The sequence below is a fragment of the Sturnira hondurensis genome, unplaced genomic scaffold (assembly GCF_014824575.4).
Source record: "Sturnira hondurensis isolate 20B ecotype Veracruz unplaced genomic scaffold, ASM1482457v3 Scaffold0003874, whole genome shotgun sequence".
Classification (NCBI taxonomy): Eukaryota; Metazoa; Chordata; class Mammalia; order Chiroptera; family Phyllostomidae; genus Sturnira; species Sturnira hondurensis.
In genome coordinates this window covers 720,288-743,873 of record NW_028076505.1, presented here as the reverse complement: position 1 = coordinate 743,873, position 23,586 = coordinate 720,288, and the positions used below count along the sequence as shown (strand labels likewise).

At 36.0% G+C, this 23,586-nt stretch overlaps 1 protein-coding gene and 1 non-coding gene across 3 annotated transcripts in view; one reads left to right on the top strand and one right to left on the bottom strand.

Annotated features, from left to right (window-relative positions):
- The window catches only part of BRWD1 (bromodomain and WD repeat domain containing 1), a 118,278-nt gene that overhangs the window by 60,127 nt on the left and 34,565 nt on the right, over nt 1–23,586 (top strand). For both annotated transcript variants that reach the window (XM_037042969.1, XM_037042968.1), the window contains exons 20-32: nt 419–512; nt 2,759–2,890; nt 8,327–8,421; nt 10,302–10,491; nt 11,856–11,981; nt 12,088–12,195; nt 13,091–13,215; nt 13,866–13,948; nt 17,686–17,797; nt 18,434–18,495; nt 20,955–21,110; nt 21,338–21,458; nt 22,723–22,848. In XM_037042969.1, the coding sequence (XP_036898864.1) occupies nt 419–512; nt 2,759–2,890; nt 8,327–8,421; nt 10,302–10,491; nt 11,856–11,981; nt 12,088–12,195; nt 13,091–13,215; nt 13,866–13,948; nt 17,686–17,797; nt 18,434–18,495; nt 20,955–21,110; nt 21,338–21,458; nt 22,723–22,848 (1,530 nt within the window). The remainder of the gene's footprint in view (nt 1–418; nt 513–2,758; nt 2,891–8,326; nt 8,422–10,301; nt 10,492–11,855; nt 11,982–12,087; nt 12,196–13,090; nt 13,216–13,865; nt 13,949–17,685; nt 17,798–18,433; nt 18,496–20,954; nt 21,111–21,337; nt 21,459–22,722; nt 22,849–23,586) is intronic.
- Nucleotides 8,919–9,025, bottom strand: LOC118984914 (U6 spliceosomal RNA). Its single transcript, XR_005066013.1, has one exon. It is a non-coding gene; the product is annotated as a U6 spliceosomal RNA (small nuclear RNA).

Sequence of the window (23,586 nt, the reverse complement as noted above, 5' to 3'; positions counted from 1 at the left end):
TGTTCGTTAGAGAAAGGCATTGCAATCTTGGAAAATTACAGGGACATTCTGAGTAGCTAATTTGAGAGATCCTGTTAGAGTTGGTCCTACTCAAGCCAGTCAAAATGCAAATAACCATTTCTGTGTAAAATATGAAAAACAGGCCTCCCTAGCTACTATTGAGATTTTATTTTTATTCACATTAAATTTCTAACCTAAAATACAACTTGACTTAAGTTATGCTATAACTTTAGGTATTTCCTATATTAATTTAAAAGTTTTTAAGCTTATGATTTCTTTTGAATGAATCATATGGGAATTAATCATTCATTCTTTTGAATGAATCGCTTATGAATCATAGTGATTACTTTTCCCCGTTGCTATCCTCTGCTTATCCATCAGTTTGGTAACTAATATAACTGGATAACTAACTTTGTAGGAAGTTGGAAGACTTCAGAATAGAGAAAGGTGAAGAGGAAAGAAATCTTTATGTAATTGGGAGAAAAAAGAAGACCCTTCAGCTCTCACAAAAGGTAACCTAAATTTTATTTTTCTTAAGAATGAGTAAATTAGAAATAAAACTGGAATTTATGGTTTTCTTTTCAGTGAGAATATTAGTAATTTTCACCTGAAGTAAAATAATATATCTTGCTTAAAGCCTTCTGTTTGGAATTTAAAATGGTAGACATAAGGTTGTACAGCTGTTAGGAAAGATAATAATTTGAATAGTTAAGGAAAGTAGCCTAGTACCCAATAGTGCTAACGGATTCTAGAAAATTATTGCCTAATGACCACTCGGGTCAAGAACTAGAACGTTACCAGCCCTTTAAAAGCATTTTGTGTCTATTCCCAATCACTACACTCTCCTTTCTCCCATAGGTAACCAGTTGTTTTACTTCTAAACTGTTGGTTAGTTTGTCTGTTTCTGAAGTTTATCCAAATCATGCATTTATAAATATTTTTAGATGTTACAATGGTTGGTAATCCTTGAAACTCAAGAAAATCTTATTCCTCAGTATTTAATTTTTTATTTAGAGTTTCTTGAACATTACATGAACAGCGTTAATATTGGGTTCATGGAAGATATACAAGATGTATGTAAGATTAGTGCTACCAAACTGGTGAAAAATAGTTGTGTATTTGCAGGATTTTCTCAGAATTCATCACAAGGATGGGCTTTAGTGTTTGGGATTATTGTCTAATTGTTCATAGCCTTGTTCAGTATATAATGCTCTCAAACTGATTTTTTAAAAAAAATACGTATTTTGACAAATTGCTTGTTCTTCTGAGTAATAATGTTTTTTACAGTTTGTGTATTTCATTTTTATTTTTTAATAGTTTATTTTTTATTGTATTTTTCTCCCTTACCATTTATCCCTCCTATATCTTCTTCCAGCTCCATCAAACCCCTTCACCCCTCAAATCACCACACTGTTGTCCGAGTCCATGAGTTCTTTTTCCTTGTGATCCAACTCTTTTTATATATTACCAGTTATGAAACTCATGAGTTTTTGCCTTAACAAAAATTAGTACTGACAAATTTATGAAAACATAATTGATTTTGGAATCAGCCAGTGATACATTGAAATGTTAGTACACAGTACTGACTATCAAACAAAAGACACTAATATACCCTTATTGATTGATTTCACATATGACTTTGGGGTTTGAGGAATATAGGTTGTCCCTCAAACCTTTAAAATATATTGTTTTGCCCTGGCTGGTGTAGCTCAGTGGATTGAGCTCCTTGGGCCTGTGAACCACACGATCGAGGTTCGATTCCCAGTCAGGGCACATGCCTGTGTTGCAGGCCAGTTCCATACATTGATGTTTCTTTCCTTCTCTCCTTCCCTTCCTCTCTAAAGATAAATAAATAAAATATTTAAAAAAATATTGTTTTATTTGGCTGAATTTTAAAGTTTAATTATTTTGTTTTGATAAAAATATGATATTTTCTATGGGTGGGAGTGGTGGGGGAAATGGAGACAGTTGTACTTGAGCAACAATAAAAAAAAATACGATATTTTCAAAATTCAAGCAGAATTTTTTTTTTAATAAACATCCTCCACAGTTCTCTTTTTTTTTTTTTTAGATTTTATTTATTTATCTTCAGAGGGAAAGGGAAGGAGAGAAGGAGAGAAACATCAATGTATGGTTGCCTCTCGTGAGTCCCCTGCTGGGAACTGGCCTGCAACCCAGGCATGTGCCCTGACTGGGAATTGAACTGTGATCCTTTGGTTCACAGGCCCGCGCTCAGTCCACTGAGCTACACCAGCCAGGGCTCAAGCAGAATTTTAAAGTACTGACAACAAATCATCCAAAAAATTAAAACCTGGAAATAACTAAGGTTAATATTTGAGGAAATTTTCAGATATTTCTCTATACCTGTATGTATACACAGAATGATACATTTCTGAAGGTTGTTTATGCCTCATAATACGTATTTTCACTTCTAAGATATATATTTCTAAAGTGATGAACTTCTTGGGTTATTATTTCATTCATGGTGAACCAATTAACTGACAGTTTTATTTGGAAAATACTAATCTAATGTGCCTAATTTAGCTATGTCTTCCAAGTATCTTAAAAGTAAAACTCCCAAGGTTGATTTAACAGCATATGGCAAAAATAAAATCTATTAAAGACTATTTTATTTTTCAACTGTTATTATTTTTTATTTTTTTGCCTTAAATCTTTTTGGAAATTTGAATGCTCTTTTTGTTGAAGATTGTACTTATTTTGGTGTTTATTTTCATATGCCTGTTTCTTCACATTGCAGTCTGACTCAGTGGTTTTGATGTCACAGTCTAGGCAGAGGACATGTAGGCGCAAATATCCAAATTATGGTAGAAGAAATGTTGCACGGATTGAGATATCTTCTGAAAATGAGTCTTCAGGCTCTATAAGACATGTAAGTTTTAACTTTAAACTATATAAAATAATCTTAAATAATTTTTCTTACTTTGATTCTACCCTGAAATTATGTGAAAATATACTATTCTTTTTTAAAAGATTTTATTTATCTTTAGAGAGGAAGGGAAGGAGAGAGGGAGAAAAATATAAATATATGGTTGCCTCTTGTGAGTCCCCTGCTGGGAACTGGTTTGCAATCCAGGCATGATTGCCCTGACTAGGAATCAAACTGTGATCCTATGATTTGCAGGCGTGTGCTCAATCCAGTGAGCTATACCAGCCAGGGCTTTTTTTTTTTTTTTTTTCATTTTTAAGAATTTATTTTATTTTATTTTATTTTCAAAAATTTTATTTATTTGAGGGGACAGTTGTAAGAGTGGGAGAGAAACACCAATGTGTGGTTGCCTCTCATGTGTCCTCCATTGGGGACCTGGCCTGCATCCCAGGCATGGGCCCTGACTGGGAATCGAACTGGTGACCCTTTGCTTCACAGGCCCGTGCTCAATCCACTGAGCTACACCAGCCAGGGCAAGAATTTATTTATTTTTAAAGAGAGTGGAAGGGACAGAAAAAGAGAGGGAGAGGAACATCAGTGTTTGGATGCTTCTCCCATACCCCCTTCTGGGGACCTGGTCTTGTAACCCAGGCATGTGCTCTGACTGGGAATCAAACCAGCGGTCCTTTGGTTTGCAGGCTGGCTCTCAATCCACTGAGCCACACCGGCCAGGGCTGACAATATACTGTTCTGTAGAGATTAAGATACAATTTCACATTTTGAATTAAAAAAAATTATGCACAGCTTTTTTGGGATACTCACTATACTAGTGTACCATCCAGTAATTTTTGTATATTAACACAACAGTGCCATTATCACCACTATTTAATTTCAGAATACTTTTATCACCTCTAAAAAGAAACCCTATACTCTTTATTCCCATCACCCCCCAGCCCCTGGCAACCACTAATCTACTTTCTGCTTCTATGAATTTGCCTATTCTAGACATTGCATATCAGTGGAATAATAATATGTGATTTTGTGACTGCATTTTTCACTTACTGTAATATTTTCAGGGTTGATTCATGTGTAGCATGTATGAATACTTGATTCTTTTTCATTGTCCAGTATGTGAACAAACCACATTTTCTTTATTCACTCATCCGCTGAGGGACATTTGTATTGTTTCCGCTTTTGCCTATTAATGAACAGTGCTCCTTACTAACATTCATGTGTGGGTTTTCGTTTGAACATAAGTTTTCAGTTCATTTTAGTATTTATCCTGTGTTTAAACCTATTGAGGAATTTCCAGACTCTTTTCCTATATGGCTGCATATTTTATATTCCATCAGTATTGTATGAGGGTTCTGGTTTTTCTACATCTTAGCTTACACTTGTTATTGTCTGTCTTGATTTTAGCTATCTTAGTGAGTGTGAAGTGGTATTTCACTGAGGTTTTGATTTGCACTTCCCTAATGACTGATAATGTTGAACATGTTTTCATGTTCTTATTTGTATATCTTTTGAAAAATTTCTGTGCAAATCTGTTGCTCTTTTTTTAGTTTGGTTATTTTTAATTGCTGTAAATGTTCTTTTGATATTCTGGATACAAGTCCTTTATTGGGTATATGACTTGCAAATATTTTGTCTCAGTCAACAGGTTGTCTTTTTACTTTGATGGTTTCTTTTGAAGCGCAAAAGTTTGACATTTGATGGCGTCCAGTTTATATTTCCCTTACTGCTTTTACTGTTGTATCTAACCTCTTTCCTTGACTTTCAGTAATCCTGTTAGTCACTGGTCTTCATTTTGATTTTCTTGGGAAACCAATATTTTTGGTAAAGCATATTTAAAAATTAATAATAGAATATTAATGTTTTATGATTAATATTTTGATGAATGAAATGTTCTGTATGGATGAATAATTTATTTTACTACTTTACAAAGCATTAGCATAATAGTGAACATACCGGGTTCTAGTTTAAACCCAAAGTCTTCCATTTTGATACCTTGTTAAACTTTCTGTACTACTGCCATGTCTGTGAAAGTAATTGGTAATAGTATGTCCTCAGGTGTTATGAGAATTGATTTATGTAAAGTGCTTAAAACAGTGCCTAATATTCAATAATGTTACCTGCTGTCATCATCAGAGCTGTTCATTTAAATGATTTATTTGATCTTTTTCTTTCACCCTTTAGTACCTTCTTCCACCTCCACCCATCCTCCTTTCCTACTGCTGCTGTCACCACACTCTTGTCCATGTCTCTGAGTTCTTTCTTTTTTTTTAATCTTTTGCTCAATCCCTTACCCCCAACCCTCCCAATAAATGGTCTCCTTTTAGGTACTGAGACTATTTCATCATTTTATTGACTTCAAAAGATAGTTCATGCTTTAGAGCAGTTAATAGGATTTACAGAAAAATTGCGCACCCAGTAAGTAGGTCAAGTTCTCATGTACTCCCTTGCTCCCTGCACACAGACTTGAATTACTGTGGTACCTGTGCTGCAGCTGATGAACCAACCCAATTTTTGTGTGGTCATGAACTCAGTTCCATAGTTTACTTTAGGGAGCAGTCTGTTGTGCAGTTCTGTGGGTTTTAACAAAGGTATAATGTTACGTATCTATTAGAACAGTATTATACAGAAAAGTTTCACTGCCCTAAAGCCCCTCTGTGCTGTATACTAAGTCATACCGTCCTCCCTCCTGAGCCACTTGTAACCACTGATCTTTTTTTATTTTTCATCTTAAATTTATTATTTATGGTTTCACATTTCATTATGTCCCTTTTTTAAAAACTTTCTTTGATCATCTTTTTTATTGCTGTTCAAATACAGTTGTCTCCATTTTCCCACCACCACTTCCCCCTGCCTCACTTGCCCCGGCCTCCCACCCTCACTCCTACCCCACTTTGGCTTTGTCCAGGGGTCCTTTATACATGTTCCTTGGTGACCCTTCCCCTTCTTCCCACCTCCCCTCTGGTTACTGTCAGTGTTCTTTATTTCAACATCTCTGGTTAGATTTTGCTTGCTTGTTTGTTTTGTTGATTAGGTTCCACTTATAGGTGAGATCATATGGTGTTTGTCTTTCATCTCCTGTCTTATATCACTTAGCATAAGGCTCTCCAGTTCCATCCATGCTGTCAAGAAGGGTAGGAGCTCCCTCTTTCTTTCTGCTGTGTAGTATTCCATTGTGTAAATGTACCATAGTTTTTTGATCAACTCATTTACTGATGGGCACCTAGGTTGCTTCCAACACTTGTAAATAGTGCTGCTGTGAACATTGGACTGCATAGGTTCTTTTGAGTGATCTTTTAACTATTTCCATAGTTTTGGCTTTTCAAGAATGTCATGTAGTTGGATTATACAATATATAGCCTTTTCGGGTTAGCTACTTTTTAATAATAAGAGTTTGTTTCCTCTATGTCTTTTCATCACTCCATAGCTCATTTCTTTTTCATGTTAAAACTCTTGTCTGGATTTAACAGTTTATTTATCCATTCATCTAGTGTTGGACATACTGGTTGCTTCCAAGTTTTGATAGTTATGAATAAAATTGCTGTAAACATGATCAGTTGGTTGGAGTATCATGCCAATACGCCAGGGTTGTAAGGTTCAGTCCCCAGTCAGGACATGTGCAAGAATCAACCAATGAATGCACGTATGGGTGGAACAACAAATTGATGTTTCTCTCTTTTTCTCTCCCCTCCCCCTATTTCTCTTCCTTCTCCCTCTTTCTTCCTTTTCTTTCTTCCTCTTTCTAAACTTAATTTTAAAAAATCTGTGTGCAGGTTATTGTGTGGACACAATTTTTCAGTGTATTTGGGAAATACCAAAGAGCATAATTGTTGGATCATATACTATAACCAGGAGTATCAAATTCATTTTCATTGGGGTTCATATCAACCTCACAGTTGCCTTCAAAGGGTAGAATGTAATTTAAGATAGTATAAATGTAACTACTCCTTAACTAGGGGTAAGGAGCTTGGTGCTGCTGCTGGGTAGAAACAGGTGCTAGGCTGGATAAAACAAGGTGAAGGGGTGGATTCGGCCCATGGGCCTTGTGTTTGCCACCTGTGCTAAGCCTATGTTTAGATTTATACAAAACTGTCAAACTGTCCTCCAAAGTGTCTATACTCATTTGCATTCCCATCAGCAGTAAATGAGAGTGGGTGGAATGGGTGAAAGGGGTCAAAAGGTATGAATGTCCAGTCATGAAATAAATAAGGCATGGGGATATAATGTACACTGCAGTGACTATAGTTAATACTGTATTGCATATTTGAAAGTTGCTAAGAGAGTAAATCTTAAAAGTTCTCGTTATAAGAAGAGAAATTCTGTGTTGTGGATGTTAACCAGACTTATTGTGGTAAACATTTTGCAATATATACAAATATCAAATCATTATGTTGTATACCTAAAATTAATGTAATGTATGCCAATTATATTTCAGTTAATAAAACAGTTCTTTCTAAGTTCATCTATAGTTTCAACCATCCCAATCAAAATTCTAGCAAGATAATTTGGTGGATAGTGACAGTGATTCTTAAATTTATAAGGAGAGGAAAAAGACAGAATAGCTAACAGAATACTGAAAAAAGGAAGTTGGAGGACTGATACTACTTGACATTAAGATTTGCTATAAATTTACTGTTTTTAAGACAGTGCGGTATTGGTGAAGAATATACAAACAGACCAGTGGAAGAGAATAGGGAACCTAGCAATAGACCAATACAAATACTGTCAACTAGTCTTTGACAAAGGATTGAAGACAATTCAATGGATAAAGTATATTCTTTTCAGCAAATGGGGCTGGGACAACTGGATATCCACATCCACATGCAAAAAAAGTGAATCTAGACACAGAACCTGCACAAAAATTAACTAAACATGGATCATAAACTTAATTAAAGCATAAAATTATAAAATTCCTAGAAGATAACATGGTAAAATCTAGGTACCTTTCGGTACAGTGCTGACTTTTTAGATAATAGAATACAAAAAGCATAATCTATGAAAGAGAAACTTGACAAGTTGCCCTTCATTGAGATTAAAGTCTGTTGCTCTGGGAAAGACACTGTTAGGAGAATGAAAAGACAAGCTGTGGAACAGGATAGAATATCTGTACAACTCATATCTGATAAAGGACTTGTATTCAAAATATACCACAACTTCTTAAAACTTATCATCAAGAAAACTCCACTTAAAAATTGGTAAAAAAATCTAACAGACACTCCCTCAAAGAAGATATAAGATGACAAATAAGCATATAGAAAGTGCTCGACACCCTGTGCATCAGGGAATTGAAAGGGGAACAGTGGGAGGTACCAGGACATTCCTATTCCAGTGCCTTACGTCCAAAACACTGAGAACATGTACGTGACTTTTATTAACTTCACTCAGAGATCAAGGTATTTATTTTATTCTTCCCCCCCAACCAATTAGGAGACCTCCTGTGATCAAAGTGAAGGTTCTTGTTCTTCGGAAGAAGAAGAATGGAAAAGTGATAGAAGAAGTGAAAGTGATAGTGAAAGTTCAAGGTATCTGTTTTGATTGTTTTGATCTTTTAAGCATTTTAGTTAGAGCCTTGATTGGACCTGTATTTGAATGGTGTTCAAGTCACAAGGGTTTGCAACTATGGAACAGTTTACATTGAGTGTTTAATACATTTAAAAGGAGAAGGAAACTGAATTAACCACTGTTTTTATAGATGATATTTTGTGTATTTTTATTTGACTGTAAACACTTGAGCCAGAAGTGTAAAATATGTTTACTCAAAAGATTGATTTAGTCTTGGGCTGCATTTATAAAGAGTAGTGTCCAGAGTATGTGTGGTGAAACCATTATTACATTCATTACTAGTTACTTTTTGTGCTTCGTTTACTTTGATAACCAGATTTCATTGGACCAAGATGTTAACATCTTTTTTTCATGATTGAGTGATCTCTCTCTTTTAGTTTGTTAAAATTTATTGTTGTTCAGTTACAGTTGTCCAGCCTTTTTTCCCATTGCTCTCCTCTGCCCCGTGCCCCCCCACTAAAATATGGAATGCTTCACGAATTTGCATGTCATCCTTGCTCAGGGGCGGGGCCATGCCAACCTCTGTCGTTCCAATTTGAGCATATATGCTACAGAAGCGAGCACTTGACATCTATTTTTTATCTTGGTAAATGTCAACTTTGTTTTGACAGATGCTTACGCCATATACCTGGACATAATTTTCTCTTCACAATGTGTCCATCACCAAGTCTCGAAAATTTCCTTCTAAGTATGACTAAAATAATCTCACTTCTGTTTCCACTGATACTGGACTGGTCCACACCACCGTACTCTACTTGCTGCTTGCTTTCTTGTCTACTTTTATCCCATTATGAGTACGAGCTGAAGTGATTTTTAGAACACTTGTCTACTCTAAAAATTTTTTAAATATTTCGACAAAATTTACCCAGCATAAAGTTTACCATCTGAACCATTTTTAACTGTACAGTTCAGCAGTGTGAAGTATATTCGCAGTGTTGTGCACCCAGTCTCCAGAACTCTCTTTATCTTGTACGACTGAAACTATATGCCTATTAAACAACAGTTCTCTGTCTTGTTTCTGCCCTTGGCAACCATCGTTTTCCTTTCTATTTCTACATTCATTGTTTTTCAGTTCAGCTTTTCTTGGATGTTATAAAGTAGATGCTCTTAAATTTTCTCAAACACCTCTTTTTATAATAAAAAGCTTTTGGAAATGTGTTTGTGTAAGTGTGTTTTATTGAGCCAGTGAGGTAAGTGGTTGGCCAGTGGTGGTCACAAGAGAGGCCTCTATGTGTTTGTTGAAGCTGGTGGTGGGTCTATGGCTTGTGTTCTATGGCTCATTTCCCATTAGACTCTGCTTTTGCTCAGGGTAGGCTAGGAGTGGTCCCTTTTTTGGATCTTTCGTCATAGCTGGGAAAGTTCTTTTCTTGGCAAGAAACTGACCTCTTAGCGCTTTCTGGTGGGGCTGTGTTTTCCTTGGGCTTCTCAGTGTATTCACTAATGGTTTGTTAATCCAATTAAAATTTCTAGTCTGTTCCAAAGCCTCCTCGATCTTAGTGGAGTGCTACTTATGTTCTGTGTGACCACTACTGTTTCATCACCACACTTCATTTTTTAAAAGGGGAATTGTTAGCTGGCTCTAGATATTGTCTTCCATGAGATCTTATTTATGTTATCATTTAGAAATCCCCCAGGCTTACATTCTTTCCTAATTCCCAGTGTCAGTGAGGGTTTCTTTCTCATGATCATGATCTTTGATCGTTTCAGTACCCTTTGATCTTTGATGGAAAGGGCAAATTGTTCAAGTTGAAGCTTCTTGGAGGTCTTTTTTCTCCTCCTCATAGTCTCTCAAGGCTTAGATTCTGGTTCCCTACAACTTAAAATGTTTTCCTTTTTTTAGTGACTCTTCATCTCAGTATTCTGATTGGACAGCTGATGCAGGCATCAATCTGCAGCCCCCTTTAAGAGCTTCATCTCGTCGGCGTATTACCCGATTTTGCAGTAGTTCAGAAGATGAAATGTCTGCTGAAAATTTGTCTCCTCCTAAAAGGAGACAAAAGAGAAAGAAAGAAAATAAGCCCCCAAAAGAGGTAAGAAAAGTATATCTTTAGAAATAACATACCTGTGCAGTTTTATTCAGTGTTTCTGTTCATATTTGAAATTAGAAATCTTTTTGAAATTGGAGCTCTTTTTTTCTGTTGACAGTGTTATGTCATCAGGAGTTAAATGTAAAATGCAAACTTATTTTTGGAAAAGCTACTTTATTATTAAACTTCTCTAATCTGCTCTGAGTTGGACTTGGGGCTTAAGCCTTTCTAAATCTGAAACTGAAAGGGAAAGTTCTCTTTTGCTCAGGATCCTACCCTAACACGTTTTTCCTATTAATTTCAACACCAGAAATCTACTTCAAGGCATTTGAAGGCTGTTTCTTGTTGTTTTGTCTGTTACTGCCATGTTTCCCATTCGCTGTGTTCTACCTTCATACGTTTCTTCTAATTGTCCTATCCCTATTCCTTATATGCACAGTGCGTGTTCTCCTGTTGTGCAAGTAGCTCTCATTATTTAATAATGCCATGTCTTTATGTTAGTTATCTATTTGTTTGTAACATATCACCCTGAAACCTAGCTGCATACAGTAGCAAATATATACTTCATGTTTTGATGGGAAAGGGATTTGGGAGCTGATTAGCGTAGGGAATTTGGGCTCATGAGGTTGCCTAATCATTTGGTTGGGGTTGAAGTTGTCTGAAGGCTTTATTGGGGCTAGATGATCATCTTTGAAGCCATTCATGTGGCAGTTGGCTGGTGGCCTCAGTTCTCCACTGCATGAGCCTCTCCGTAGGGCAGCTTGCGTGTCTTCAAAACATGGTAACTGTGTTCCCCAGAGCTAGTGATCCAAAAGCATAAGTGAGGGGTTTACTCATATGCTTTCTATTACCTAATCTTCACATCACACACTGTCATTTCTGCTTTACTCTCTGTGTTAGAAGCAAGTTGAGCCCATATTCAAGCAGAAGAGACTTTGGAGAGGACGAGTATCAGTGACCTTAGGCCATATTTGAAAATCGCCAGTATTAAAACCTCAAATCAAGAGGAGATGGCCTGTGTTGATTAGTCTGTGAAGAAACTCAGAGTGGTGTCTCAGGCAGAGCAGGCTGTGTACTGAAGAGGATTTAGGGTGGAAATTAGTTCCTCTGCATATAGCATGTCCAGTGTTAAAAGAGTCTGTTAAGTTCAGGAGATGCAAGAACGTGCACTGTAGATCTCCAGTGCAGACTAGCGACATGTCCCTGTGTGTGTTCGGGAACTGAGCATGTACGGTGTTCAAAAACGAATCATCAGGTGACTTGCAGTGAAGAGTCATTCTGAATCGTGATGTTTCTTTTATTTTTCAATTAAAGAGTATGTGCTGCTCCTTTATATTCTACTAAACTTGTTCTCTTCCTCTTGGCAGAATTTGCAGAGAATGACTCCGTCAGAGCTTGCAAATATGGAACATTTGTATGAATTTCATCCTCCAGTTTGGATAACTGACACCACACTTCGAAGGTCTCCTTTTGTTCCGCAAATGGGTGATGAGGTGAGAGTAATTAAATAACATTTAAAAACTTGAATATGGAATATAAAATCAATGTTATTCTTATGTTTTTATTTTTATTTGTTATGTTTTAATTATTCTCTTGTAGGTAATATATTTTCGACAGGGTCATGAAGCTTATATTGAGGCTGTTAGAAGAAATAACATTTATGAACTGAACTGTAACAAAGAGCCATGGAGAAAAATGGATCTTAGGGTAAGATGATGATATTATTAAACATTTAGCACATATATAATTGAATAACTTATAAATCATTTTAAAAACCTGGAGGCATATTTCATTATTATCTTCACATTAATTTCCTACTTAAAAACATTCCTACTAGTACTCTAAGCTTTAAGATCCAGTAGGAAGACTAATGTTTATCAGTGGGCAGTCTTCATATTGCTGGTTAACATGTAAAATTCTAAGTGTGTTTGAGTTTCTTAGGAAGGCAGCTTTGCAGTATGTATCAGTAATCTTAAAATGTGCACACTCAGGATAGATTTTAGAAAGCAGTGCAAGTTTTCAAAAAAAGAAATACAAATTGGGGAAAAGGAAAAGGTTCAACCTCATGCAACATTTACAAAAACTTGAGCTGAAACAGTTGTCAGTCTGATAACTGAGAAGGCCTCTAAGTAACTGATGGGTGGGTGGTATACACCGTGTAGGTACACTGGACAAAGGGAGGATTCATGCCCCAAGTGGGGCGGAGTGGAGAGTTGCAGGAAACTTATCATGCTATTTAGTACGGGCACAATTTAAATCTGATGAATTGCCTATCTCTGGAATTTTTTATTTAGTATTTTTGGACTGTGGTAGACCACAAGTAATTGAAACAGTAGAAAGCGAAACCATGGATGAGGGAGAATTACTGTATTTTCCAAAGTGAATATATTTCTTACATTAGAAACAGTGTTAAATGTCTGTCTTCAAAAAGATGCAAAGGTAAACTTTAGCAAAGATGATTGTAATTAATAGTCACCTAAACTTTTCTGCTAGTTTGAAAGTCTAAATTGTGAGTTAGCTAAATTTTCCAATATGTAGAGAATTGGAGTCTTGAGGAATTGATTTATTTTAACCATTTATTCTTTTAAAAAATCTGTTGAAGGATCAAGAATTGGTCAAAATTGTTGGAATACGCTATGAGGTTGGGCCCCCAACGCTGTGTTGCCTCAAACTGGCATTTATAGATCCTGCAACTGGGAAACTTATGGACAAATCTTTCTCTATTAGGTATGTGTTATTTTTTGTGGAGTTCTTTAAATTTAGGTTTCCTTTCTTGCTGGGTAGCTTGCTGTTTTTATTTAGCTGCAGGGTAAATAGCAGAGTGCTGCAGACAGCGTACAATGTGGGTTTAAGTTCTGATAGACAGGACCCCACTAGAGGCGAAACTAAGCATGCTACGGCAGCCGCAGGTAGGCACTGGCCCTGGCCTTTGCATACAGTTTCCCATGCCAGTTCAATGTGTGGGGGGTTCTGGCCTGTAGGTGAAATAACTTCTGCTTTTTTTTTTTGAGAAAATGTTAGAATTAATAATTTTCTAAACCTGTGCTGTCCAGATGGTAGCCATTAGCCACATGTGGCTTCTGAGCATTGGAAATGTGGCTGATTAGACTTGAGTGTGATGTAAGTATACACACTGAATTTGGAAAACTGGTGTGAAGAAAAAGAATGTAAAATATCATTATTTTGTATTCATTACCTGGTGAGACAATATGAGGATATATTATTGAATTAAATATGATAGGCTGTTAAGAGTAAGCGCACTGGTTTCTATTTATAAAAATTATATATGCATTTCCCATTGTATTTCATTTGGACAGTGTTGCTCTAGAGTATAACCTGCTATACAAGGAATTTAATAATCTTTTATTTTTGTTTAGATATCATGATATGCCAGATGTTATTGACTTTCTTGTGTTGCGCCAGTTTTACGATGAAGCAAGACAAAGGAATTGGCAGTGTAGTAAGTCTGTTTTTACTGAGTTTTTATGTGTCCTTAGATACTAATCTCTCCTTTGGTTGGTGGTGCAAACATGTAAATTCTGGAAAGAAATACAAGCACCGATAAATATATTTTGCTTAGGGCTTGGTACTTGCTACTTCTCAGTAAACATTTTAGTCACACAGCATTTCTTCGTGTGGTCTGTGACATTGTGAAGGGGTATTTCTCACTTGTTGACTGTAGTCTAGACCTTTGATTTTCTTTCAGACTTCCCCATACTATATTATCTGTAATTACATTTAACGTGACACTGGTCAGTTCACAGAATTACCCTATGATGTAAAATAATCAGAAAGTTGAAAAGTAATGTAAATTTTACACAGATAATGTCTGGCACAGCAGAATATTTTACCTTTGTTGTCATATCAGCTCAGACTTAAAGAGGCTGACTCGAGGAAACCATTTCTTTAAAAAATAAAAAAATGTATGTAACACTTATGCTTTATAATCATGATGTATGTAGGTGGACAGAAAAAAATAAATCACTTCAGCATAGGCACTAACTTGAATGTGGTTTTTATGATGGCCATAATTAATTGTGTTATAGGTCATGAACCTTGTCAGGTCATAAGTGATGACTGATTGGGCCAGATAACATCAGCAACTGTAACACCTCTTTCACAGGTGCACAGACAATATTCTCAGTGTGTACAGTTTTCTTGGGGAGCTCATATTAATGTCAGTCATTTAGCATAACTTACTGTACTATTACCAGTTTGGATAATATTGCTTATTAGAAATATTAAGTTTTACCCAGGCTGTGTCTTTTGGTATACACCTTCATACATGATGTTAGGACCTCATTAATTTTCCTAGTTTCTGTTGCCTTTTTCTGCAGATACTATAAACAGGTGCATTTCAGATAGATTCCTTGAGCCATCTCTATTCAAACAAAAGATCATCAGAGTGTTGCTGTTCTTAGTAAACTATTTTTACCAGTAATGTGAGAACAAATAATCAAGATTACTTTGGGACTAGAGGTAAAGGAATTGTTTTTGAAGAAAAGCATCTAGCCATTTACACACAAAAAGAGGTAGCTAGAATATGTGAGTGTTAACAAGTCATACAGCCAAGTCCCAAAGAACTTAAAGTTTCTTATCTGTTAATATTTTTTCAATCTCTTATGACATGTAAGTCAGCTCTTATTTTGCTCTGCTAACATGCCCATGCCAGAAATGTTTTTAAACTTAATTTTGTATAGCTAGATTCTAGATACAGATTCCCAGTTGCCTCTTACAATATAGTGATTTTTGTTTTATTTTTGTGGCTGAGGAATTATTGTACTAGATCTTCTATACTGCTGTTCAATAATTAATTCATTTGTGCTTCCCCGTAAAACCTTACCTATTCTCCTGAAGTTTGAGCTGTAGTATTAGAGGAATTTTTGCCTGTTTCTGTTTATACTGTGTTGAGGACTTATCAGAAGTTTACCCTTGTGAATAGCAAAATAGGTTTACTTGAAAATTCTTAATGGAAATTCAGGATGGCAGCAGAGTAGGTGAGAGTTCTACTTATCACCTGCAGGACCAAACTGGTATTACAGCTAAATTGTGGAACAGTCAACATGAATAACCAAGAAAATAATTAATGGAATAGAAACACCAATTTTTACCATGAGAAGAGTAATTTTTGTAGCTCTCTTTAAAGTGTTAGTCTTAACTAAAAGAAATATTTTTGTCTAAACTGAGTGAATCTTCTAGTATTAGGTAAATAGAGAAGAAAATATTATAAAGTAAATTTTTGTTTTCCAAGACTGGCTCTCTAGCCCTTACTGGTGTGGCTTGGTTGGGTGTCATCCTGCAAACCAAAAGGTCATTGGTTCAGTTCCTGGTTGGGGCACATATCTGGGTTGTGAGTTCGAGTCCTGGGTTGGGGTGTATATGAGGGATGACCAATCGATGTTTCTGTCCTTCTCTTTCTCGCTCCCTTGTCCTCTTTCTAAAAATAAATAAATAAGATATTTAAAAAAAGGACTGGTTCTCTTATAACCATGTTTATAGGCATCTCAAAATGAAGCCATTGGACTTGTTATTATACCATTTCTTATAATAAATATGTGATTGATATTCATGTTACGTTAGGTTATTTACATTATGGGATTGGACAGAAACCATGATATCAGATTTGTAGTATGTGCCTTAAATGAAAAAAGTTAGAAAACATTTATTAAGGTTTATTTTGAAAGGTGAAGTTTTAGAATATCTATATATTAATGAAATACTTTCAAAAGTGGTATTTTATTAACAATAGAGAGGTGGATGGAAGGAATGATGTAAAATATACATAGAAGTCATGTTTACATGAATTTAAAAATACATTAAGAATATTGAAACATGTAACACTGATAGTTGTGATATTGCTGTTTTTACGGGATTCACTGTAAGCATACTCTCTTTAATCAAGACTGTGTGTATTTTATTAAGTAAATATTCTCTTTCTTAGGGGTGAAATGTAGATTTGATTTTGATTGGTATTTCTGCAAAACTTTCATTGAAGAAGAAATTGTTAATCTACTAAATAATTATTTTATTGCATTTTTTTAAATGACAGTATTTAAAGAATTAGTAATGCTGGATGATTGACTTTTTCCCTCATTTATTTTGTTTTGAAAAATGGTGGGATTGATGGGAAGGAGAGATAGGGTTCTTAGAGCAGTCTGTGTTTCTCTGTGATATATGTAGTACAAAAGCAAAATGCAGTTTGTTTCCCTAGACGTGTTATAATTGTAGAATACATTTAGAAATCTGTGTAACCTAAAATCCTTGAAGTAATTGACGTATTTGTTCCACAGTTGGTTTGTACAGAGGCCTTACTAGGACTTGCTTCCTGCTTTTATATTATGCTGAGATAATAGGATATGTGGATGTTTAACATTGTAAAACAGTAAATACATGTTATTGAAGATAGACATACACCTGATTTTTATTATGAGATCTTAAGAATTAGAACATTGCTTTATGTGAGGATACTTATACACAGGAACAACTTTAAAATAATCATGGATTAAATCTAATCATACTTTTATAATTTGTTTTATTTTTCAGGAGATGTTTTATTTTTTTAAACATTCCATTTATTTATTTTTAAAGAGGGGAAAAAGAGAGGGAAGAGGGAGAGAAAAATTGATGTGCCAAGAGGTACATCATTCGCTTGCCTCTCCCATGCCTCCAACTGGGGACCTGGTCTGCAACCCAGGCCTGTGCCCTGACTGGGAATCGAACTGGTGATCTTTTCAGTTCACAGGCTGGCACTCAATCCACTGAGCCACACCAGCCAGGACAGGAAATGTTATATTTAATAAGTATGTATTTAATGTAGTTGTTACACAAATATTTAGTGATAGTATATATCGTTATAAAAGATGTTTGTTAAATTTTTTTCTTCATTGTGAAATGTAATAGAACTTACTTTGGAGTGGGCATTTGGATTCACTAAACAATGGAACCTAGTCGTAAACCACTTTAGCCAATTAGGTTGTATGGTTATATACTTTCAGTGACCTGCTGAATGTAACATGTCTTTTTACATCTGTTTTATCACTGAAGATTGTCGGAAAGTGGGAAGAAATGGCTAATTTTGATACAGAAAAATGCTTTGATTACTTTATCTTTACTGAAATCTTTATCATATGATATTTTATAAATTAACAATATTACTGTTTCAAACTGGTGTCTCAGACTGGGTCATATCTCTTCTAGGTGACAGATTCCGTTCTATCATTGATGATGCCTGGTGGTTTGGAACGGTGCTAAGTCAAGAACCCTATCAGCCACAGTACCCTGATAGTCATTTCCAGTGTTACATTGTTAGGTCTGTATGCAGATGGATACGAATCATCTACAAACACTGGTTCATTGTGGCAGGTTGTTGTATGAACAACTAACACATTTCAGGTTAAAAAATCCCCACAATTTAATCTGTCATTATGTCACATTAGTCTCACCTCTACAGTGTCTCTTTAACATGTCCCTGTCATTTCTTGTACACTAGTATCCCTAAGGATGCAGTCTCTGCTTCCTTTCCTGGGGCCTTTCTGTAGCTTCTTGATACTTCTCCATCTGACATTGCAGGATCATTGTCTAGGAGCATCAGCACATCATTTCCTTTGTATACAAAAAATCTTTGCTGCCTTTCAGTTGGCTGTGGAATAAAGTCCACATGCCGAAGCGTCACATTCAAGGGCTTCACAGTATGCATGAGGTTTTCTTCACTTACCCTAGTGCAGTCTACAGGTTTCTGGTTTTGTCCTTGAACCCGCCATACATTTTCACTCACTTCTTACAGCTTTCTAAAAGAATTTTACCGTTAATATTTAGACTTTTACTGCTACAGTCAGGTTAATTTCACATGTTCTCTCTTCCTGTTTCCTCTTGTAGTGGATCCTAGGTATTAGCCACAGACTGTCTGTATGACAGGCTAAGCAAACTTTTCTTTTGGTTTGAACAGGTGGGACAACACTGAAATTGAAAAGCTTAGCCCATGGGATATGGAACCAATTCCTGATAATGGTATGTAATTGCTAAGTAATTAAAGTATTTTATTTTGATATTTTCATTTTTATCTCACTAAAGTACTTAGAAGAAATTGTATTCTTTGAGAAATGTTTTTAAATTACTGCAGTAACTGTGAGCTTTACCAAAAGAAGTCAACAGAATTCTGTATATCTAGTTTCTTTTTTTTTATCCTGAGCTTCCAGCTTGATGCTGGCTGTGTCTTAGTAGACCACTGTCATTTCTCATGTAAGCCTGTGTAAAACCCACTGGCCTACATTTCCCTTTCCTCATCCTCACTCTGTTTTCCTTGTTCTCCCTTCAAAGGGCAGCTCTCACTTGACTTCCTTCTGTCTTTTGCTGTACCTCAACCTGTCGTTCTACTGTGGGTTGTCTGTCCCTTTCCCTCGAGAGGGGGCGTGTCTGTGCTGCATCCAGCCTCTTCCTGCAGTGCCTGCCGTCCCACTGCTTTCAACTTCTCTTGGTCCTGACACTTAACACTGGAGTGATTCCCAGCAACAGTTTTAGTTTCCTTGTTTTTTCTCCTTTTGAGTTTGCATTTGTTTCCTGTACCTTAAAATGCCTTTTGTTTGACATTCTTGAACATTTTATCTACTGAGTTATTTTCCTCTTACAAATTTTTTGGAGGAGTGCTCTGTGTCTGTTGCCTCCATTTCTTCACTCTCAAGCTTTGTTTTATATTAGTGTTTATTCAATGTAAAAACATAGAGAAACTTATGTTCTTCCACCGCCACCTTTGAAATCATTTGGTATATGAAATCATTGTTTCACAAGTTTTACCTGTTTCTATTTTAGCTGAGCCCTTTGTGTTTACTCTGATAGATCTCCATCAATCATGGTCTTGGTTTGCTTTGGAAATAAAGATTTTTATGGAAATGAGAACTTTCTTTCAAAAAATGTTTTTCTAATAACTGCACTCTTTAGAGTCACCAGTGACCTCCCTTTGTTAGATTTTCATTTGAGCTTAGTGTCTTACAAATAGTGGGAGATGGTATTTTTGTAATGTAGAAACCACATCAGAGGTAAGTAAAAGCCAACATTTTTGAGGTCTTACTCTGTTTCTAAGAACTGTGTGTATCAGTTCATCCCTACTCTGGGGTCGGTGCTCTGTTACTTAGTTTGCAGATGAAGGTGCTAAGGCTCGGGAAGTTGGCAGTAACTTGTTTAAGGTCGTGCACACATCTAGAAAAAAGGGTAGGAGCTGGGATTCTAACCCAAACTGTCTGCTCCAACCAGTGCCTTTACTACTGATCACAGCTGCTCTTTTGTAAAGGATCTGCAAATCAGTGGAAGCACTTACATGAAGAGATCTTTCATGTTAATGAGGTCAGTAAGTCTTTAGAATTGTCAAAAGACATCAGCAGGCAGAAAAACAGGAAGAGAGACTCACTTGCACTAGTACTCTTGGAAATACATGTTAAAATAACAAAATATGGCTTTACTTATCAGATTGTTAGATAGGTAAGTGTATTTTCTGGTCCTGTTAACACTTTCTCCTTTTATTTATGATTTCTAGTCAAGAAAATGTCCTCTGAATAAAAAGGAACAGTGCCTCCTGTTCCTTTTTAATATGTGTACTCTTTTATTATCAATTTTTATTACACTTTATAATACTTTGTTTTGAAATAATTTTAGACTTACAAAATTATACAAAAATAGTACATAAAATTTATGAATATCCAGTTTTCTCAAATGTTAACAACTTACATAACTATAGTGCAGCTGTCAAAATCAGGAAATTATCACTGATACATTTCTAATCTATAGACCTTCAAATTTGGACTGTTGTCCTAATGTCCTTTCCCGTACTGGATTTCATTGCCATGCCTTCTTTTTTTTTTTTTTGAAGATTTTATTAATTTATCTTTAGAGGGGAAGGGAAGGAGAGGAGAGAAATATCAATGTATGGTTGCCTCTCATGAGTCCCCTGCTGGGAACTGGCCTGCAACCCAGGCATGTGCCCTTGACTGGGAATCGAACCGCGATTGTGTGGTTCGCAGGCTGTGATCAATCCACTGAGCTACACCAGCCAGGGCATACCTTCTTAATCTCTTTCGATCTGAGATCCCTGGGTCTTTCCACTATTTTTCATAACCATGAAACTTATTGAAAAATACTGGCCAGTTGTTCTGTAGAATTCCTCTTAGTTTGGGTTTGTCTGATGTTGTCATGATTAAATGCAGGGTTTGCATTTGGGGTGAGAGTGTCAAAGAAGTGATGTTGTGTTTTCAGCACCTCATGTTGGGGGCACGTGATACCAGCTTGTCCTATTGGTGGGAATGTTAGCTTTAATCATTTGATTATGGTGGTGTCTGCCAGGTTTCTCTGCTGTTGAGCAACCACCTTGTCCTTTGTAATTAGTGTCTTGTATATGACCTTTGACAACTGAATGTATAGTGTATATTTGGTTTTCATTTTGTTTTATCTTTTTTGTTCTTTTTTAATGGAATTGCTAGTTGATCCACCTGAAGAATTAGGAGCTAGTATTTCTGTCACTTCAGATGAGCTAGAGAAATTGCTCTACAAACCACAAGATGGTGAATGGGGTCATAAATCCAGAGATGAAGAATGTGAACGAATTATCAGTGGCATAGATCAACTTTTGAATCTTGGTGAGTATTTTTAGTGTGAAAAGTTGCATGTTCAAGCTCTCTTTTCCACACAAGTATTTAAAAAAATCATAATTGTGGTTGCGTTTATTACTACAATTTCTATTTGTTACCTTTCAGTTAAGCCTGCAGTGTTAAATGTAGCTGTAACATATTTTATGAACTTGTAGAGAAATACCACTTACAGGTCATGAATTTATTGATAAAAACTCTTCCGTCTGCCCTGACAGATATAGCGGCAGCATTTGCAGGTCCAGTTGATCTGTGCACCTACCCGAAGTACTGTACTGTAGTGGCCTACCCAACTGATCTTTACACAATCCGAATGAGACTTGTTAATCGATTTTACAGGTAAGTCCAAACCTACTTTAAAAATAGCTTGAAAAGATACTTGGCCGTACCAACTAGAGCAAATAGAGGTAATGGTAGTTGACTGTGACAGTGGTAGACTGGGGAGGGACTAACATCATTTTCTGTTTTTTTTTTTGTTGTTGTTGTTGTTTTTTAATTACAATTTTTTGGTCCTGTAAGACAGTGGTGCCTGACCTTTGTGGTACCAGGGACTGGTTTTGTGAGCCCAGGGGGTGGGGTGTGAGGGACACACAGGAGGTGGAGCTCGGAGCTCACCTGCTGTGGATGTTGGGAGGTGGGTTCCTGGTGGGATGAGGGGTTGGGTTACCAGGAGGGTTTTCTCAGGTGAGCTTGTTTTGCTGCTCTCACTTGCCCGCCTGCCTGCTGTGTGGAGGGGTGGGAAGGAGACAACAGGGTAGTGGCTTGGTTCTTGACCCATAGCGGTCCTCTTGGCCCAGGGGTCGAGGATCCCTACTGTAAGACATTGTGTTAGGTGCCTAGGAGTATGTGTTAATAGAACCTGCGTAAGAAAAATGTTCAGATTTCATTCTGCAATCTTTAGTCTCTTCTTACAAATTATGTTAAGTAGTTACAAATTATATTTTTATTTGTATGTTTTACATTCCTATTTAGATGTACCATTTAAAAATAAAATTTAATTTTGTTAATGATTGGCCTTTGAAAAATTAATTCCCTAGAGTCATGTACTTTTTATGTTTGGCTTCTAGAGCATTGATAACTCTAAACTTTCTATTTTCAGTGATTTTTTTAAAAGCAGTTGATGGTATTAAATTTTTTATAATTCAACTACTTCGAAAAATTATTATAAAAAATTGACTTTTTGAGTTTACATTGTTGGCATAATTTATCTCAAACATGGAAATGTGCATTTGATCAGAAACCCCTTTGCAAATTTACAGTGAGAATGACTCCCAGGATTGATGGTATTGAATACATTTTCTTCATTGAGTCTCAGCAGCTTCAAATGTACCCATAGGCAGTGTGAAATGGGGGATCACTGTTGGTTTTCTGAATGTGAATAAGTGGTCTGTTAAGATTTGTATCCTTGAATGTATTCTCTGTAGTTCAGCATCCAGTGTAATTGCTTATGACTATGATCAAGTTGACAGCATGAGAAACTTATTCATTATTACTTTGCAGTTATGATTTAAGTAATATTGTCAAGCTGGCTTAACATGCTGGATTTTTTACTAGTTTTTTTGTTGTTGTTGTCTAAACCCTAAATTTTCCTTTTGTTTTGAAGGAGGCTATCTGCATTGGTTTGGGAAGTCAGATACATAGAACATAATGCCAGGACATTTAATGAACCTGAGAGTGTAATTGCACAATCAGCTAAGAAGATAACTGACCAACTTTTAAAATTTATCAAGTAAGTGACTTCATGTGTAGGGGTTGTGGAAAAGTGAACGACTTTGCATTTTGTGTTCCTGCTATCCAGTCCTTAATTTAAGCTCGCCAGTGCTTAGTTTTTGCTCTCTGAATTTTATATCCTTTTAATATGTTACTTTAAATGCCATTTCTTTACATACTTACTGTGATCGTAATTTCTGTAAAGGAATAAGAAAATGATTTTTGTACTCTTTAAAATTTTGAAATAATTTGGTACTAGATGCCTGTCTCTCTCTCTTTCTCACACACACACACACACACACGTACGCATATATCTTTCACCTGTTTACCTTGATTAACATTTCTTTTTCACATATTTATGGTGTCCCAATAAAATGCAATGGAATTATCCTTGGTACAATACTATTGACTAAGCTGTAGCACTTATTTGGGTTTATTAGTTTTTATATCAGTGTCCTTTTTCTGTTTCAGGGTCCTATCCAGAATTTCCATCTTACTTACTATTTTGTTTTCTTAATTTCCTTTAACCTGTTTCCCCAGTCTTTCTTTCATGACCTCTTCATTTTTTACAAGCCTTAGACAATTTGTTGCAGGTCCTAAACTTGGGTTCATCTAATGTTTTCTCATGATTAGATTGAATTTTAATTTTTGGATTGTGTCCTATGAGACTGTTTGTACATGCATGAATGTACCACATACTTCTGTGCATCAGGAAATCAGGTTTGGAATAGTATGGTGAAGATTGATCTGGAAGCTG